At 35.2% G+C, this 21,544-nt stretch overlaps 1 protein-coding gene across 1 annotated transcript; it reads left to right on the top strand.

Annotated features, from left to right (window-relative positions):
• Positions 1-10,054: 10,054 nt before the first annotated feature.
• On the top strand, positions 10,055-21,009 carry LOC150107885 (uncharacterized). Its single transcript, XM_090415410.1, has 8 exons — positions 10,055-10,116; positions 10,226-10,331; positions 13,390-13,565; positions 15,468-15,523; positions 18,841-18,957; positions 19,331-19,417; positions 19,581-19,607; positions 20,878-21,009. Exons 3-7 carry the CDS (start codon positions 13,454-13,456, stop codon positions 19,605-19,607), a joined length of 399 nt encoding a protein of 132 aa, XP_090271536.1. The 5' UTR covers positions 10,055-10,116; positions 10,226-10,331; positions 13,390-13,453; the 3' UTR covers positions 20,878-21,009.
• The last annotated feature ends 535 nt before the right edge of the window (positions 21,010-21,544 follow it).

The raw sequence follows: 21,544 nt of genomic DNA, 5'->3' as shown, positions 1-21,544 counted from the left end.
TTTTCAGAACGCATGTGACACCGCACTATTAGAAATCCACACAAACATCAACACGGCTCTCTGCAAAGCACAACAAGATCGAAATGAAATAACAATATACTTCCACCAAAACGCAATTCTAATCAACGGCATCAAAACACAGATGTTGATAATACACAACGGAATAGTCATGCTCTCCTGACCACTATCGATACACTGTCACACATACCACTGCAGTAATTACGCCAATATACAAACACGGCAAAATAAACGATACTCAGAACTTCATACCAATAGCTACCCTACCAGTCATCTCAAACAACAAAAATACCTGCCAATGTCCCGAAATCAAAATACCTTGGTCTCTACATAGATTGCCACCTTAAATGGACAAAACATATAGAATTCCTACATACCAAACTCCAGATCATCGCAGCAAAACCTTTCCATGGAAAAATGTCTTTTACCAACATATAAAACTCCTATATCACGGTATCTGCGAATCCCTACTCAGTATATAACCATCTATGCAAATAGCCACCTAACAAAATTAGAAATATTGCATAGGAAAATTGTATCAACAGTGATTGGACACCTCACACGCAACAACCAACATCCGACTAGCACACAGCGACACACAGAAACCTGAAACGCCACATAACATTAACAAGGAATTACTTCAACATCACCTATCGATAAAACAGAGACACATATCCTATAACACGACCTACAGCAACTCTCTACATCCCTACATCCTTCAACAATTCATACGGTTCATTTGTGAGATCACATCAGATACCCACGGAACTCAACCACCTACCAAGAAATTTAAAACACATTGATTACTACAGAACATTAAAACACGAACTCGGGAAAATATACCAACATAGTTAATACACGATTAACACTAATATACACATCACAAATCACCAGCATCCAATGCCTACATCCCATACATAAACAAGAACAACATAAATCGTGGATGCTAAAATCCACTCTCTTCATAAAAGCTAACCCAAGCTTCGAAATAGGTGAGATTAATACGCCTCACTTACCTACACGTAATCCTTATAATCAAAAAATGCAGATTATGTAACAAAACAGTCAGTAATGTGCAGAACAATAATGAAGAATACTGATATTAAAAAAAAAATTGTGTATATGTAAATAGGCTGTATAATAATAAGCTATGATATTGAGATTGGAAAAACTGCGCGGTTATCTTAGTGGCTTTGCGCTTCGCAACCATATGACTGGGGAAGGAGTGTCCCAGGTTGGATTCCCGTCGAAGACGTGAGGAACTTGAGGATCTTCCTCAGGCATAGCCAAGTTAGCCGGTCTTGGGCGCGGTCAGTAGGGTTTTTTCCGCCAGTTTATCTGGCGTTTTTCATCCCGCAAGCAGGAACCGGCCCCGTGAACGAAATACGCTTCTACAGTCAAAAATATACCCCCCCCCCCAGCGGCAGATTAGGCGACAGGTCGGTTGGGAGTGGTACTAACAAGAAGTCGCATCCAAGTAACACGTGGACCCTGCACGCGTAGTGAAAGAAGATATTGAGATTGGAAAAAAAAAAAATACATCCACTTATATTTAAAAAAATTGCTGTACACTACATTGGTACTGAACAGAAAATGTAATAGTATACTTTATGGTATACATGTAAATACTCTGTATGATGATAAATAAAATGTTATTTGTTTTTAAAAAAAAAATATTATTATTATTATTATTATTATGCAGAAAATTCTGTATAATCTTCATTATTAATATTAGAAGAACATGTGTTGTAAATACATAATATAAAGGCAAAAAATAGTATTAAAATTTTTAGTTTAAATCCATTGTGGATAATGCAGTACTTAGTGCAGAATTCTGTAAAATTATAAGTTGCAATGTCATTCAAGATAATTATTGTATGTGTAAATATTTTAGCAATCAATAAATTATTATTATATTATATTATTAAAAAAATTACCAGAGACCTTGAGGAATCAGGAAATTGGGAATTCAGCGTCTCATCGAGGAATGCCACATATCACCTATACCAGCTGCCATACCCATTGTTAATCAGGGATTCCTTCACTCACCATTTTCAGTGGCAAGACGGTCTGGTCACGCACCACTCCATGAGAGAAAAATCTAACGTAGCTCTCATCCCTTTGTTAGCTGCATTCATTATCGACTTCCATAAATGCCCTCTCTTCCTTCCCTACCCTCCATAAAATTAAAAATTCCATCAACTGAAATCCTCTGTGACCCTTAAGAAATTTGAAGGTCAGTAAAACATCATGGTTCTTTCTGTTTACTAGCGTTTATAGTCCACAAATTCTCAGATATCCTCATAGTCTACAGTCTCAATATCATCTTTGACACTCTCCACACAACAGCCAAGATGACGTCGTATTAAAAACTTATAAAGAATCAAAATTACTTCCTTATCCTTACATGTCAAAGTTTGCTTCAACATCTCTAATTCGTATTTGCAATCATTGCGATTTCTAGCTTCAACAATCTTTTCTAGGTTAATCCTATCAGCACCAACATAATTCCCATTAGCTATCTCTCTACACCAAACTTCGTAACTTTACCTTTACTAACCTTGAACTGGAATTAATTTTCATCTGTCAACAATTCCAGCCTATTCAAATCATTCTGCAAGTACTGTGTGTCAGTCACATACCTGATTACCCTATCCATCTTTCCATGATCAGCAAATATCTATGCGCGACCTGTCAAATCCTTTCTAACCTCATTAATGTAAAAATTGAATTGCAATTGTCCATTGAATAAACCCTACTGTACACGACTAGCCACCTTACATATCGGGGTCTCATACCCCCCATAAGCCACTTTTTGTTATCTTTCAGTTAGCCATCCTTTTGTCTGAGCGAATAGTTTATTATTCAATTTCACATCCTTCACCTTGTGCATCAGCTTTCCATGTCATATCTTGTCGAAAGCCTAGGTAAAGTCCACAATATCATGGGTATCGATTCCTCTTGAATAGCTACACGTAAAATCCTTAGAAAAGGTGAGCAAGTTACTCGAACATACCTGCTAATCATTGTAAAGAATAGATGCATTATCTATTAATCCAAAAAAATTCGTTTTTTTTTTTTTGCTTCGAAGTTATCAGTATACGTTTGAGGTGGCATCATTAAAAGATATCAGCAAATGGAGAGATCGCTCATCTTTGCTTAGATGAGTGGACATCTTCTGGAGGACAGGGGGGGTGTAGGGTAGGGGAGCATTGCAGGGAAGACCACTGTCAACCTCTCAACTACCCTTTCACCTCCACAACCTAATGCATTTTTTTTCCCATCCCAACAATTTCGGACATCCGCAAATGGCTAACTCGCTCATCTCCCTGGTTATCAGTTCGAGGTGACATCACTAAAAGATATCTGCTAATGGGGAGGTTGCTATCTCTCTTGGCTGAGCAGACATCTTCTGGAGAAGAGGGATAGGGGTGAGCATTGTAGGGAAGACCACTGTCAACCTCTCAACTACCCTCTCACCATCCAACATCTAATGCTTTTTTATCCATCCCAACAATTTCGGACCTATGAGTTACAGAACTAGTCACATGGTCTAACATCAAAAACACTGTTTGAGATTAAAAATACTTAACATAATAAGGATACATAATATATAATACCATTTGATCCACAGAGATAAGGTTTGCCTTATGATGTCACAATGTAAGATAAAAATCACATGAACATTATACACAACAGCATGTAAAAACATGTCCATGAGTCATATGCATGAAAGTAGAGTTGAACGAATTCCAGTTACTGCAATTACTTCATCCAGTGTGGCTATCATATTGTGTTGTGGTGTTTTGTGTCCAGTAAAGTAAGGTAAAATCATGGGTGAGCCACAAAAGTCATTGAAATTTTCTTTCTCCAGGAAAATAGCACGAGACAAAACTCTTCACATAGCTCTAAAACAATGGAAACCGATTATTATTTTAGAAGACATGTACATTGTGATGTATATATCCAGGACCACTTGGGAAAAATTATGCAGGAAGTGGTCTGATATCCTTGGCTACTTGCAAAGAAGAGTTGACTATGAAATGGACCTCGGTAAGTGTTATATTCTGAAATGCCAAGATGGGGAACTAATTCTTGATGATACAGGAGCTGATGGAAGTAACGTTTTTTCTATTAGTCGTGAAGAATCTGAGAGATTTTTGCCAAAAATGTACGACATTCATAATCATTTACTATTTTTTGAAACTGAATTACCAGCTATTGGTATCATGGGGAAAATTATCGCTAATCATTTAAATTCATCAAAGGTAAAATTAGGCTTTCAAGATTTTATTCAATTCGATAAAGATTCTTTCTTTTGGGATATTTACGAGCATTATACAAAAACTGCTCGTGCATATCTAGTGACAAAAGAATACACGGAAAGTTTAGCAAGGCATGGTGTCATTTACAAACTAATGCAATATCAAATGTATGGATCTGTGCTTACTGTGGTATTCTATCTTAAGACACTTTTGCATGACCAGCTGTTTTGATGTAATGTAACCAAGAAACAGTGAGTAACGAACATTTTCTTCATTGAACTCTTTGGAAGATGATAACAGTGCAAACTAAATATTGTTAAATATTTTTAGGTAATTACATGTTTCAAATTTTTTTCTGTGAATATACTTATAAATAGTATTTCAGCAAAATAAAATATGCATTAGTAAACTTAAATGAACAAAGATGTGTGTTGTTATTGTTGTTGTTGTGTTTTTTCCACAGTGAAGGTTTTACTTAGTTATTCTGTTTAGAATTTGATATATAAATCCATAACTTTATACCTTAATGCAATTCTGTTTAACTATTGTAAAAAAATCACTACTGTGAAATTAATGTCAGGAATGTGGGAAACAAAAGTGGGAAAAACTGATATCCTGAAATTAATTATTTTAGAAAATTGTCTAATGCTACCTATTGAGATTGCTTGAGTTATCTGTAAACATTTCGTTCACATATTCGAAAAACTTGAACTGTTAAATGTGATGATTTTCCAGAGAGAAAGCAGATAATTTAACCCATAAACATGACTTAAACTCTTAAAACAGTTTGGTATAAAACAAAGGTTTGAACTCTGCAGATAACAAAAATACAAATCTTTGATTTCTCCACACAAAGTAAGATAAAAAAACCACATCAACAGCATATCCACCAGCATGCAAAAACATGTCTGTGAGTCAGCTGTGTGACTGTTTCATTTTTGAAGGAAAGGTCAGTGTATGGTAGGGTAAAGGGAACTATAAGGAAAATCAATCGAGTCGAGTCGAGTGACTTTGGACTTAAGGTAATCATTCATCCACTGCAGCTGCTGTATTGCCTTGTGGTGTTTTGTGTTAGTAAAAATAATGGGAGAGCCACAAAATTCTTTGAAAGTTTCTTTGTGTAAAGTTCTAATTGTTTGGAATTTTGTAACAGAAAGTTAACATAAAATATAAGATCAGAGCTAATAATCACTGAAATAATAATAAATTATTATTTATTTATGGTGCCAAATGAAGTAATCTAAGAAGAATGAAGGAAAATGAATAATCAAAATCTACAGTGGATGAAAAATACGAATTTTCAGTTATCACTGGCATAATTGATGTTCAATTTTGTTTGAATAATACTTCAAATTTATTTCCTAAAGAAATTTGTATTTCTGATGGAATTAGTGTAAGATATGCATTGACAAAATCACCTTGCAGTTGTGAAGAATTACTTGAAAGAGTTAAATAACAGAATTCTTGGTTAATAAAATATAACCATCAGCTGAAGTGGGAAATTGGTTCACTATCTCTGGATAAACTAGGATGATAGAATCAACATGCAAATATCAAATATTACTTGCCAAAGGAAGAGAAAAATCATAAACATTAACGTTTTTAATAAGCAAACCTGTTGTTGATTTAAGTGACGTGGGTTGCCCTAAGTGGGAAAAAATTCTGTGTGCTTTTAAATGCTTTTGGAAACATAATGAAAGATTCTGTGCTTATAACAATGCTCAAAAATCTATGTATTGGTTTTAAAAATATAAAACTGTAACCCATAATTTTACTGCAGTAACAAATTCCCAATATCACAATTGAATAAACTTTCAAATGTGTGTGCCGCATTGTCGAAAACCACGTGATGGCAATTCCACAACCATGAGAAATCATTCCTTTGAATAACAAGTTTAACAATAAGATTAAGGAACAAAAAATAGAGTGTATTTTTCACTTTATTTATTTTCTGTATGTTAGATTCAGTAAATATAATTTGTAAATAATATTTCACTCAAATAAAATGTGTAAATTTAAATGAACAACTGGTGTCGTTGTTGTGTTATGCAAATTTAAGTAAGACTATTATATATATATATATATATAGCGGTGAAAAAATACAGAGTTCTGAAATATAATATTTGGAAGTTGTAACAGAGGAATTAAGTTGAAAATTATAGGTACCTAATTTGATATTCAGTTGAAATAAGAATAAATAATTATTTATTTCTGTTGGGAAAAAAAACCTAATATAAAAAATGAGTTAAACTATATATAAATATCACTACTGTGAAATAAATGGTTGGCTGAGAGGACAACAGTCAATTGGGCCCAATGGAAATTAGTCAATAACGGGAGTTGACACCTTTCCTTTCATTCTTTGCATTTACACATATTTCATGGCAAATTTCTCCCTCTCCTGTAAACTTTTAGTTAAACTTATTTTGAAATGTCACATGGAGAAAATCCAGTGAATGTTCCAAACCCAATCAGATGATGTCACACCTAGGCACAACAAAATTGCGACCGGAAATGAGACATCTTTAAAATAACATGAATGAAAAATCTACAGTGGGGGAGGGGGAATAAATTCACACACAATTTATTTATCTATTTATTTTGCTCAGCTATTTTGGTTACAATATGTAATTAAACTGAATTTTAAAAGTAAAATAGAGAAAAACAACCGATCAATTTGAAAAAAAATATATAGAACCATATCAAACACGCCGCATCGAGAGATGCGAACTTTCAGGTGCTAGCGGATAATAGTCATGAAAAGACGCATTGAGTTTACGCTCACCACTGTTGAAAAAAAGCATAGCTTGAGCCACACAGTGAGAATGAAATAACCGAAGCGTACCAAGCAGACAGAAATCTAAAGGAAGAAGTAGTCAACTAGATTTTGATTTTCAGGTTATTTACAGAATTTGTTTTCTTTCAACCCATGTGGTTTGTGTGTTGTGCTGTGGATATATGGTTATAATTCAACTATTGTGGAATATCTATTTGCATTCAGAAGAGCCATTTTGGAGAGAATATAAGTTAATCTACATTATCATTAGAATTTTTCTAGACTACATACAAAAGTTCTTGTAATCCATTAAAATCTCCGTTTATTTATTTAAAAAAAAATGCGCCAACATCTCGACTCTAAACGAATTTCCATACTTATCTATTGACAAGAAAACGTGTGTGTGTGTGTGTGTGTGTGTGTGTGTGTGTGTGTGTGTGTGTGTGTGTGTGTGTGTGTGTGTGTGTGTGTGTGTGTGTGTGTGTGTGTGTGTGTGTGTGTGTGTGTGTGTGTGTGTGTGTGTGTGTGTGTGTGTGTGTGTGTGTGTGTGTGTGTGTGTGTGTGTGTGTGTGTGTGTGTGTGTGTGTGTGTGTGTGTGTGTGTGTGTGTGTGTGTGTGACAGTTATGATAGCCTATAATTAATTATTTAGAAAGTGTCTAAATTCTGCCACCACCTCTTCACTCTAAACTCTACAAATTCCTATAATGAATAACAGAAATGAAATACCCAAACCTACATTGGAAAATTCATACTGCCAACTATAGACAACCAAAGACAAAACGTGATGTCAATGAGAGATGGGTTCCACAGCGAAATTCCAAACACATCATACTCTATCTTATCCCTAATCAACACCCACAATTCCATAAGCAAACCATTCACTTTTCTACATCTCATAATAACATACATCTATGACACTGACATCGCTTCCCCCATTCACCCGACCCCTATTTGTTTAAAGTTACGTCACTTATCTACATCTGATAACAACACACATCCAGGACACTGACGTCAGTTCCCCAATTCACCCTACCCCTATTTGGTTTAAACTGCCCCCACCAATCATGACGCGATTACTTATTTCGAACCATCACCCACAATTCCATATGAGAACAACACAAACAAGGTGATGTCACACACATATCTTTCCCCAAAAAATTCCAAACATCCGATCTCATGACGTCACTCCCTGCATCACACAACAATGACGTCACTGATCTTATCAGCCAATCACGTCACGATTCCTAATCTTATCTTCTTCTTGATCTTGTTCAGAGTGACCGGTATACTACTCACGTATGTGTTTTAATGGGGCTTAAAACAAGTCAAGTTCTGAACTCCACAATTATAAATAGTCCGTCCGATGACAGTAATCGTTCTTCGAAGAGTAGTTTAATTCTAAAATTACTCGACACAATTAAGGTCATGAGACGACTTTTAATATTATGTTCAATTTATTAGGTTTAGTTTTACCTTCCTGCAATGTTTAGTAGTGATTCTTGTTCTAAGCAACCGGTAGTTAAACATAATATAAACGGATCTCCACAGCTCAGTCGATTTCAACAATGCCGTTTTGTTGGTAAGCCCTGGGTTCGAACCAGCCTACGAGCAAGGCTGGTTCTGTTTAATAGAATATCAGTTAGCTGGTCTCATACGAAGGTATGAGACCGGCTAATTCACTTTCAGTTGAAAAGGTCCAATAAAGGTTCTGTGATTTCTAGACAGGATTCATACCTAGGAGGCAGTAGGGTTTTTACTCCATGAAGTCCTGGTTTTATTTTTGTAAACCGGCACGAACATAGAATGACACTTCGACCGATATTATAATATTTACAAGAGTAAATATGACAATAATAATTTTGCATTAAAATCGTTCACTGTCTCATGAAATGAAGTAGTATAGTCGTTTAGCCTTCGTATTTTACGTATTTATTTATTGTCAGTTGTAACGATTTTTTTTATTTCGATAGAATGTAGTCATATTTTTTGCAACTCACATACTCAATTCCGAATATCATTATATTCTATTCAGAGGGAACGCGAAAATTATTTACATCATTCTGAATCGTTTTGTAAAATTAACCCCACGAAAACTGCACCGAATCAGAAATTGAGTCGACATTTTTTGAGTATTCAAAAACTAAGCATTTACGTTAGAAAACAAATGTGGTTAGATATTAGATATTTCGTGAAAATGCACAAAGGACAAATTTTAAATGAACCGAGGGTTTCTTTACGTGAATTTTTTTACAAGAATATCTGCAAAGAAACGCATAATCAAATTAAATTAATTAAAAATAGAATCGCTGCTTTTGGCATTATACAAAATCCAAAGAGACGACCAAATTATTGCTGCGTGTACTCCCGAATGCCTTAATAATTTGGCGATTACTTTCAAGATAACTTTTCTTTGAAAAGTTAAATTGCGTATTAAGATTGTTTGTATCAATTTTCCGTGTTCGATGGCGTCTCCTTTCGTATTTCATCTAAGACACGCCTCTCACTCGAAGAAGTGGCCACTCCTCCATAAGCTGAGATATTATCTTCTTTGACGAAAGCGGGCCTTGAATTTTGCTGGGGGAAAAAAGAGTAGAGATCAATTAAGCGTAGAAAAAAGAAAGAACGATTGATAATACAAATACCTTGTACTGGTTTTGACAGCTTCAAGGTTAAGTGTAAGTCAAGTTTTCAGAAAACAGCACCTCACATCAGTATTTCTTGAGATTGATTCGTGTGAGAAATTAGCAGCTGGAATTATTAATTTAAATACTTCGTGATTTGTTCATCACCTGAGCAAATAAGATGGTGACGATAACGTGAACACCGTCCCATTACGAAGTTCATCAAAAAGAAAGCAGATAGAAAAAATATCTTCGGTCTCAAATATTTTGAAAATTTCTCGATGCTCCTATGTGTTGTTTTAATCAGTTTAAATGTTAATAATTAATTGTAATAGTTTATCATGGGAGAGTGGTAAATAATTATTCAGTCATTCGTCAAACATAAGGCGTTGTCATTTCCCTTGAAATGAAAAGAACACGTGTTGAACAAGCGCGGTAAGTGATGTAACATATCATTGCCTGATTTGTTTATGTTTGGAAGTGTTTGCCAATGATTGCCGACCTTGTTTCGTAAACAGACGATTTATTTTTTCGTTCGTTTCAGTTGTATAAGAAGGACTGCGTATGTGACCAATAACATTTCGATCTCGTCGAACAGACATTACTTTGAAGAAGTCTTTTAGCAGAACGTAGTCGAGCAGACCTAGCGGGTAAGTCATGTCGCGTGCGCGCGCGCGCGCGCGTGTGTGTGTGTGTGCTCTTAAAGAACTGGAGAGAAACACTTCGCCTCCTTTCCAAATAATTATTACTTTTAGATCGTAAACATAAATTCATTATAAAACAAAATTATTTCTGATAATTAATAAATAATTACAGCAAAGGTTACTTTTTAATTGGCTTAATATTCTTGGGAGATACATCAAAATTCGAAATGTGTTTATTTAAGAGAAAAATGGCTCAAGTACTACGAGCAGGCCCAGAGAAACCCACAGAATCGAATTACAAAAGCAGGGAAAGAGAAATTTATGACATATTTTTGTGAAAAAAAAACTCGTACTCAATGGCAATGTTAAATCATCGGCCGTATGCAGGCTTTGCTTGCTGACATCGAAACAAAGTCATCTCTCCACATTTGTTACGAACTTAAAGCATTCTTTGCTTCATAAAGTGATGAACACGCAAAGTCCGTCTAGCGGAACAATTCATCGATTGATAGAAAAGGCTGGTCCCCTTATAAATTATTTTATAACTCCCTGACTGAGACTTTCGTCTATTAGCCAGTTTAAGAAGAACCTTGCTGACCAACAAATGACAACGAAGAAACAGAAGCGGTCCTCCAATAGCTTTTTATTGCACGCATAGCTGCATATTTAAAAACTTGTGAAACGGGGGAATAAAACTGGGGGTTTGAATCATCACTCCAATGATTATATCGATTAAGAATCATTTCAAAATCACAAAGAGTATTCATTTATTCATATAATTTTCAGAACTTTGATCAGTCTTTGGATTAATTGACGAACGACTCAGTCTTAGGTCAACATATAAACGGCGCCTCGGCGGAGATTTGTCTTCATAAAAATGAAACCCTAGCAATCGCCATGCGAAAGTTGGCTACAATTGTTTCCAACCAATCCACTCTCGTGGTATATTTTTAACATACCTCCAGGAGTGCGAGTACACAATTTTGGAAACAACTTCGATCCAACCAAATAAATGATGACTGATACTTAATACGTCGTCATTGGATATTACTACGCTTTCCAAATTGAAGCCTTCTGGAGTCTACATTTTCGTATTAAATTCAAAAAATTCGTTAATGACGAAGCGTCCTCATGAACTTCAGTGTTAATTTTCAACTATAACTTAAATTGAAACTGTGATAATTCTAAACTATTTGCAGTTTTTTTTTATTATTTTTGTTGTGTCTTCATCATCCTTAGATGGAGGTAGTCCACTATCTCAGCCTTTTTTTATATACGCAAGTTTTCAGACTTTGCAATATTCGAATGTCCCTCATCCTTCTAAATTACTTACTGAGTTTAATGATGCTTGAATTTCGGCGATGTATGACATTCTAAAAGGAATCCATCATGCTTTAGAAGTTAGAATCGATTTTTAAGGTTTTACAGATACTTCATACTGGTTTAGAACGCAGTGGGGATTCGAAAGAGGGACATAGCGAACGGTGAGATTTCTCGCTACCATAAATAGTTATCTTGTTAAGAAAGACTCATGTTTATCCTGACGAATATCGTCCTAACATTAATCTTCATGAGTCTTTTTGCCCAACATATCTACGGACACTCGCTGTCCTTCAAACAAGATTCGCTCAGGAGCTTAACATATGAGTTTTATATTATTTGGTCTTGTGAAAGACGGAGCTATACTGCTAAACAGTAGCAATAACTCAGTCTTTCAGTCTTAGATGCTGTTTAGTAGTATTGATGAATCGTTGATTTTCTTCTGCTAATCCGTGGTTATATGAAGAGATTTCCATATCGTACACTTATTGATTTGGCAGAATATACGACTGATATGTTCAAAGTAATGCTTATTAAAAAGGCAAAAAATAAAATATTTAGTGAATAATATAAAAATAGTCTTTATTTCGATTAGATTAGCCCTAAACGTATTCCGAAATATTCCGATGAAGACAGCATAATCGAAACGGCTCGTGCCCCGTTAACGCTCCCCCCCTGCTCCTGTTTCCCATAAACTCTTTCCCTTCCCCAAAAAAGTGTCCTTAAATATAATAATATATATATATGTATATATATTATTTTTAAAAAACCCGAGTTTTCAAATTAATTTCCTACCTTATCTCAACCCCCACACACGTTTCCTACCCCCCCTCCCGTTTAACAGCCAAACAGCAGAAGTATGCAGAACGAAGACAACCCCACAACATCCGAACAAGGTATGTGCAAAATTTCTTCCTCTGCTAGTCTGCATATATTTGTCTTTCAGATAGACCTATAATGCCCTAAGATTGCTTGAGTAAAAAGCCAATGTTTTTAAAATAAGGAACACTTCCTATACGAAAACAGGCAAATAAAGGAGTAAAAATAATAGTATTTATTTCTTTATTTTTATTTTAAAATATTATAAAAATGATACTACTAGCATATTACACCATACAAGTCCACATATACTTATGTTACTTAAACTCAAATGAGGTTTATTCGAAAGTAGTAGAGACCAAACATGGAGTTCTTTGAAATCCATTTTACGCTTCCAATAAGCAGGTCTCCACTAATTATTCCATTACTAAAGCTTTCATACAGCTTTAAGGAAATAAATATTCCTTAATATTTAGGAAATAAATATTTCCATGATTTAGAAGAATTCATAAAGAACGTTACAACAACAGAATATCTGAAAGCTTTCCCAAGATTTTTTTTATTATTATTACGTGAATGAACATCATAAAGGTGATTTCGGATGTCCAGTTGAATATTTTTCTGCGTGCAATGCTTGAATATCCCCATACTTATTCTTCACTGAAGAGCCTTGCAAGAATTTATTTCTGATCCTGACTTGTGGTTATTGCACAAGTCTTGCCCTTCCAGAAGGTTACAGCCACTCCTAGTAGCATCGTTATGACTTTAACACATGCAGTCGATTGGAGCTACCAGGCGATTCTCATAGGTTGAGATTTAAGACCGACATCAGCATGTGCAGCGTGTTCATATTCGCACCTCTGCGCGAGTGGAGTAGAACCCCCAGTTTCTCAATGTTTATTGCACCACTTTTTTTTATTTGCAGATTTACGGAATTTGCCAGCTAATCTCTTGCGTAGGTGTCTGTGAAGAGCGAGCGACTTAAGACGATGATGACAACAAAGTTGGTTCTCGTTTTTTCTCTTGCTGCATTATTCGCCTGTTTCCAAGCAACCGAATTAAGCGACAACACCTTCGTCAAGACAATGGAACAAAACTGTCGTGAGTTTATCCCTTCTGACTGTTAAGAAGGCCTATCAAAAAATTGTACACCTTTAATACAGTAAGGTAATATAGGAAACCCTCGCTTAACGCTAATTCGATATGCGCAATAATCAGTTAGCGCGAGTGAGTAAAATGATACTATTTCTCGCTTTACGAGAGTGATTAATCAGTTAACGCGAATTTTTACGGTATGCGAAATTTTAAGTTACGCGATTTTTTTTTTATTTTTATCGCCATTCTGCAGCGAGCCGAAAAGCTAGAAGTCATTAAGAGACATAAAAGTGGTGCTAGTAATATAATGATTGTGCGCGACCTGGGATACAGCGAGTCAACAGTTTGGACTATATTAAATAAGAGCAAAGAATACGAAAACAACGAAAAGTAAGTTGCTACTGCTTCTTTAAGCATCAGATCACCCGAAATAGAAGCCATTTAATGATCGAGATGGAGCGAATTCTATCACTCTGGATTGAGGATTACAACCAAAAAATAAAAACTCTTAATACAGGGAATATTTATTCAGGCAAAAGCACTCATTATTTTTACTTCATTGAAAGAGACTAAATTTCAAGATGAATGTGAAAGCTTTACGGCGAGTTTAGGATGGTTTGACTTTTAAAAATGGAGCTGGACTGCATAACGTAAGAATAAATAGGGAATCTGCTAGTGAAAAAAGATAAAAGATTCTGCAGGCAAATTTCCTGAAGAATTGCATAAGATAATTCAGGAGGGTGATTATGACGATCGCCAAATATTCAACGCGGGCGAAATTGGTCTTTTTTAGAAGCGAATGCCAACAAAACCTTTCCTAGCTAAAACTGAAACATCAACCAGGATACAAAGAACCTAAAGATCGTCTTACGCTTTTATTAGGAGGCAATGCTCAAGCCTATATTAGTTTATCGTGCGCAAAATCCAAAATCTAATATTATTGAAGAAATCAGCAGAATTGGAAAAGAACTTGGATTTAATGAACTGGATAATGAAGATGTGAGAAACTTGCTCGATTCGCATTCAAAACAGTTAAGCGAGAATGATATCCTTCAAGTAGAAGAACAGCGTTCTTATGAAGAAGATAAGGAGTGCGAACAAGAAGAGAATGTTATGACTAAGAAGCTAACCGCAAAAGAATCTGAGCTAGTTTTCAATCATATTGAGCATACTAAGGAAATTTTGTTTGATGCTGATCCTGATATGGAACGAAGTTTCCAAATCCGCCGAAATCTTGATAAAGCGATCGCCAGCTATCGCAAATTGCATGACAAGATGAAACCGTTGATCACGATTCAAATATCTATACTTTTTTTTTTGTAAAAAAGCAGCTCAATCAAATGTTTAGACATTAAATAAAAATGTAAGCAATTGATTTGTATTAACTTTGATGATTTTATCCCCTAAATATAGCTTATACTCTAATTTGTTTCCAAATTTACGCTAACTGGTGGATGAATTATAATCATTTCCTATTGTTTATTGTATTCGATTAATGCGATTTCTCTTAGCGCGCATTAATTGATGGATTAATTAATCGTGTTAAGCGAGGTTTACCTGTAATTCTTAGCTTTTTTTGTCGTTTGCGCAAGTCCGGAGGTCCCTAAAATCGGCTTCCAAAATTGTTTCTGAATTCTCACTTGAAAAATGCTGAGTTAAAAGGAAATATTTCAGATGTATTTCGCTCGTTTCTGTAGATTAGATGCGGAGCTATTTCTATTCAACACCGCCATTATCCAAATTTCAAATACTGAAATAAAACCCAAAGTTTGTGAACTTCTTTGATTGGCCTTATTCTTATTTGTCGAAAAGAATTTTAGTTTAACTTGGAAATTGGTTTTCCATTAAGATATGTGATGTGGTTATTTTTACTTATTTTATTTTACTCTGCTTATTTTTTTTTCTTAGCAACTCCTGGTAGCGTTCAACTTTTCACCTGCGTAATGGAATATGTTGGTGATGGGGTAAGTAATGTGTTTAGTTGAGTACAGGGTTTATAATATTTCTGGTATTGCAGCGAGGGTGCATATAATTATTTTTATGCATGTAATGTCTAAAACTCCTAGAACCTTTTCCTGTTTTGATAGGTGACAAGCGCATTCGTTTTATGAAAACTCTCGCCTCGGAAGCTGCAAACATGCCAGAGATCGAAACACGCAAGCATATTTGGGCACATTTCTTATATTATTGTATTGATGTGTCGAATTTGTCCTAAACGAGTCCTAATCTGAAACCAAACATGGCTTTTTATCCACTTCACCCAGCGGAAGGAAGACCGAAATGTTTTTTTTTTTTTTTTTTTGGAATGATTTGGTTTTAGGACAAAATATGTCAGAATATAATCGCGTTTCGCAACAAACGTATTCAGCACCAAAACACCTTCCTTCCGTCAATATATTAGCTATTATCTAGATGTCATAACTACTTGCTGAAGTGGATAAAAAGCCATGTTTGGTTTCAGATTTTAATACATCTTACTGTCGGAATGAGAGATTTTTATTTGATAGGATGCCTGATAAATCTTCCTTCTTTTTTTTTTTCATAACGATTCCTCTTACTTTCATAAGCTTCAAGTGTAGAAAAGAAAACAAATAGACAAACAGACAAACAAATTAATCATTGGTACAGGTTAGGTACTGAATTGTAAAACTGAAAAGTATGATCAACTGAGGGGAATACTATGTTTCGTCCCATGGAATCATTTACTGAATGGAAAAAATATCAGCGATGCATGGGAAACTTTTAAAAAGTGCTTAAGTGAGGCGGTATCTCAATGTATCCCCAGCGTTCGAAGAATTGACGGCTTCGGAGTGAAATGTTGTGCAACCTTATTAAGCAAGAGATCCACAAGAAGAAGATTATATGGAAAGTATATCGTGAGAATCAGAGTGTGAGGAGTTACCAAATATATAAAGTGTAGGCCAGAATAGCATCGCGTATTGTGAGAAAAACTAAATCGAAGTACGAAAAGAAATTGGCTACACATGCTAAAGGCAATTCAATAGAATTTTATCATTATGCCGCAAGCAAACTAAATAAGGAATGATTGTGGAAAAATAACATTACAGAATACGGATGGTACTCTAGCTTTAGACGCTAATGAGATTGTTCAGATATTGACTGTTCACTTTGCTAAGAATATTAACCAGGTGTGTGTAACATGGTGCACAGTGCTACTGCTACATTACATGGAAAGATAGAGATGCACGAGAATGAAGTTGATGACTGTGGCATAACCGGATAAGAATTTGGCAATAGTAGAGACAGATGTAATATCATCCAGTTTGCTAAAGGAATGTTCAGCCGAATTGGCTAAGCCTTTCATATGCTTGTGTAATTTGAGTCTCAGCTCAGGAATGATACCACAGGAATAGAAGGAAGTATGATAGTTCCATAGTACAAGGGTGGTGTGCAAAAACTAATGCGTCTAACAACCCACCTTTCAGTATCTCTGGTGTGGTAGTGAAGAATTTAGAGAAGTTGGTAAGAACTCGCATACCGTAATGGGTAGACAAACATGTTACACTCTGCAAGGAACAGCATGGATTTACTAAAGGAAGGTCGTTTGTTAGCAATTTGCTCATATTTTATAACAATGTTACGGCCGAGTTCGATAAAAGGAATGGATACTATGATATTGTTGGATTTTGCTAATGCATTTGATAGGATACCACACGAAACACAGTTTCATAAACTGGAGAATATGTGATTGCAATATAAACTCTTGACTTGGATCACGAGATGATTGACAGACAGATATGAAAAGGTGGTATGCGGTGGGTGTGAATCTATCAAATTTAAGATGACCAGTGGTATACCTCCGGATTCTTCCTTGGGCCATTGTTCTTTAATCTACACATCAATGATATTAGGAAGGGTCTAAGAGTAGATATGCAGTTGTTGATTGATGCAAAGATAGGAAGGGAAATCAGGGATGCTACTGATATCAAACACTAACAAAATGATGTGAATAGGCTGCAAATTTGGGCAAACGAAATGGCTGTCATAATAAATTTTTTAAAAGTTTATTTTTCATTTGGTTAGACTATAATAAATTTAGCTTAATCCTTTATCCAAGTGTGTGCAAACAAAGTTTGCGCCTGAAAGTATATTCAGGACTGGGGTAAAGTGGTACAACACCGGGCAACTTCTTGCAAAGGTGGAGCAAGCTACCAACACTCCTATCTGAGTATCTCCCATAATGCCAAACACATCTCCATGCGGATATGTATAATGTTATGCATTAAGGGAAGGGCCACTACCCAAACTAGTTTCGACCTTTATTGAGGTCTCTTCAGTGGAAATGGCTGTCAGTTTAATGTTAGTAATTGTAAAATTATACACTTTGGAGTGATGAGGTTTCCGGCTGCATATTATATTAGCTGGGTAATACTGCAATAAACTGATGAAGCTAGGGATCTTGGCGTAATAGTGGATAAGAATTTCGAGTTCAAAGTTCACATAACAAAACTTGCAAATACAACTCAGAGGATAATTGCGATGTTGAAGTGAATCTTGATATGTAAGGATAAGGAAGTCATTTTGCTTCCTTACAAAGCTTTGATAACACCACACCTGGATTATTATGCGCAGATTTTGTCTCCCGGGTTCAAATGAGATAAATACGCTGTGGAAAGAGTACAAGAAGACTTACAAATATTATACCAGGATTATGGGATTTGGATTATGAGGAGAAATTTCGAACACGCGGATTGTAGATTCTGGAGAAAGAAGGTTGATATAATGGAGGTATATAAAATTTTGATAGACTGTTACAGGATATTGTCTGATGAAATTTTTCGTTATATGGAAGGCGGGGAGAGAACACGAGGGCATCCATGGAAGTTAAAGTTGTTCGGATTCAAGAAAGGAGTAAGAGCTAGGTTTTTTCTTTCCAGAGCAGTGAGCGAGTAGAATGGTTTTCCATTAGGGGTAGTGATTGCATCTAGTGTAAATGAATTTACGGGATGGTATGACAGCTGGTCTCGATGATTTATAGCTTCCCTCCCATCACTCCCTGGAGGTCTCAGATAATAATAATAATAATAATAATAATAATAATAATAATAATAATAATAATAATAATACATATATGCAACTTTTCTTAGACCTTTCCTTTCTCCATCTTTCCCTACTTTAAAAACTTGAGATTACCGTTCTGCGTAGTCCTTTAAGGAATAAAAAGCTTTATGTTGATGTTATTATTTATTGATTAAAAATGTTGCATTCAGGATGTTAATGGTCAATCAATATTGAACAAAATGCATTTTTGTGTTTGCAGTTTCTCAATGACTGGAAATCATGTGCCAAGGAAGTTGCTGGCAGAAAAGTCGAAGATGTGAAATCACTGGAGGAGTTTTTTTGCGAGGGAGTGAAATCTGGAAGTGGCGTATCAGAGGTGATTGAGTCTAGGTTTACTTTCTTTTTCAAGTTGTAAATTCTCTGTGTGTGTGTGTGTGTGTGTGTGTGTGTGTGTGTGTGTGTGTGTGTGTGTGTGTGTGTGTGTGTGTGTGTGTGTGTGTGTGTGTGTGTGTGTGTGTGTGTGTGTGTGTGTGTGTGTGTGTGTGTGTGTGTGTGTGTGTGTGTGTGTGTTATCACACACACACATGTTTACACAATGATTATTATCTGAAAAACCAGTAATCTTCAATTATTAACAACTGCAAGTATGAAAGTATGAAATCATGTTTCACTTGAGCCAATCAAGATATTGAATCAAATATTTTCCTCTTTCTGCACCTGCTGATATTCTAAAATCTCTTCAATTTCAGACGCAGCTAAACACGCATAGATGTTCCTTCAATAAAAGCAATCTCGCAGAAGAAGTGCTTTTGGGAAACATTCGTGAGGCTTTTGAGGTAAGTCTATTAGAGATTCCATTAGAGGTAGAAATCATAATATTAAATATTAATAATACAATGACTAATAGCACAGTGAAAAACTGAAAGAACTGGATTTTTTTATATTATAAATATTTTTTTATGAATAACTCAGTCGGTTATATCAATATTTTCTTTTCAGAAATGTGGGACACCTCTTGTTGCCTAGGTAAATATCTACCTCTTTCATTATTGCAGTCTATATTTTGAGTATAAATTAATCTCTCTCGGACACTGATTCCTTATAGGTACTACTTATCTTATAAGTGTCTCATGGGGAGCGTAGATTTAGAGAATGATAAAATTCGGTATTTGCAGTTAACTCTAAGACTAAAGAAACCTTTTCAGATTTCATTTAAAACGTAGGAATGAAATACTATTTCGATACCTCCTGAAGCTGACTAGATGATATTAGAGCAAGATGGTTACACCGATACATTAATAATGACATATCACTATTAATATGTCATACATTGTGTGTCCTTCGACGATAAATTATCTATCTTCTCAGTACCCTTCATAATTGTACTGTAAATTTTAGCAGGCATTTCATGTTTATATATTTTCCTAATCACAAAACATCAGCTTAACCTTGTTTTATGAGGATTCCAAACATTCTCACACAATGTTTTGAATCCTCGGATTCAAAACGGATTTGAATCCTAGATCTGCACGTTTTGTAGAAACGGAGTTTCTACAAAACCTGCAGATCTAGTTCCACCAAAAACTTGGGATCCAACTTTTCTTTTTCCTTAAAAAAAGGAGGGGAAACATTTTTGTTGAACTCCCATGTTTTTAATTTATCATGCGTAACATAACGATTAGGTGTTATGGAACTTAACAACATTTTTATTAACAAGGTTGTGCTTCCTCGTAAAATTTTAGATGATCGTTAACTTCAGCATACTAGTAGCAGCCATAAAGTTTCATATTGGTGTTTGTTTCTACCATAAAACTATAACAATTAGAATTTATTGCGCCCATTCTTTCGAAATTGGGTGGCTTCCAATTGTGAGTGAAGCATATGTGATTCCAAAGGGATGAGAAAGACGAACTTACCTGAACTTGAAAAGTCCACATAATCGCGTTATTTTAGAAGACTGCTAAAAAGCGAGTCGAGAAAAAAATAAACTTCAAAATAATCATAATATACCGAATGTAGAAAAATCTGCATGTTAACAGTAAGTTTAAACTTAAGTTTTCTCATAAACGTTTATATTTGTTGTCACGTGCTCATTTTTCCATCCATTCTATGATCAAACTCATAATTTCTTTGATCACAGTCCCATATTTGTTTACATTAAAGATATTAATGTGCATTTTAAAGGTTTAAATACTCATTTAAACCTTCTTATAAGCTCCGCTTCAGATGTTTTTCTAAATGAAAATTATTACGTTTCATTTTATGTTATTTTATTTTATTTTATTTTTTCTTTTAGAAGTCTGGAATGGTATGCAGAACAGACTCCCATCGACACATCAGCTTGCGAATGAATTCATATGTTTCTCTCTTTTTTCTTCTAATTAAAAGAACTTTGTAATCTATCTCAAATTAATAAATTATATTTTCTCTAATGCGTCGATGTTTTTTTCTGCTTGAGTGAACACAATTGCAAAAAAGGTTTAACAATGAATGGTTATTGCCAAATAAATGGACTTAAAGTTTTATCAGAATCAATTAGGAGAGTTTGTGCAGACGTCTCACTTTGTCTCTTCTTTCATTCCTTCTTCCCCGTCTTTCGTCTTCTTCCTGCGAATGATAGTGTAAGGGATGTTTGAGTTTTTAAGACGCCCAACATATCCATTCCGATTATGCGATAGCGATCCGAGAGATCGCATGAACCACTCCATACGGGGATACATCATCAAAACAGCATCACTATTAGCCTCTAGAATGGACCATCTGTTCAATACTTATATCGCAATATTATTCTCAGGAATTTCAGAATAAAAACGACACACTGCTATATATAGGAAGACCCTACGAAAGCTAAAGCTGCATTTACTCTGAACTTGGAATTTGTTTGGCTGGTAAAAGGGAAAACTGCTTCATGTTTATGCTAAGCCTCAACATATCTTTCAAAATATTCTCCAGACATTTATGGA

The sequence above is a fragment of the Typopeltis vanoorti genome, chromosome 3 (assembly GCF_054136105.1).
Source record: "Typopeltis vanoorti isolate ZY-2024b chromosome 3, IOZ_Tvanoo_1.0, whole genome shotgun sequence".
Lineage (NCBI taxonomy): Eukaryota > Metazoa > Arthropoda > Arachnida > Uropygi > Thelyphonidae > Typopeltis > Typopeltis vanoorti.
The sequence above is the reverse complement of the archived record's forward strand: the minus strand, read 5'-3'. Positions and strand labels throughout refer to the sequence as shown.

Bases quoted from the DNA above. Each gene is read 5' to 3' on its own strand.
- LOC150107885 (XM_090415410.1), top strand. From the start codon at position 13,454: ATGATGACAACAAAGTTGGTTCTCGTTTTTTCTCTTGCTGCATTATTC. The intron at 13,566-15,467 runs GTGAGTTTATCC...TTTTTTTCTTAG, and splicing joins GACAATGGAACAAAACTGTC to CAACTCCTGGTAGCGTTCAA. The intron at 18,958-19,330 runs GTGATTGAGTCT...CTTCAATTTCAG, and splicing joins CTGGAAGTGGCGTATCAGAG to ACGCAGCTAAACACGCATAG.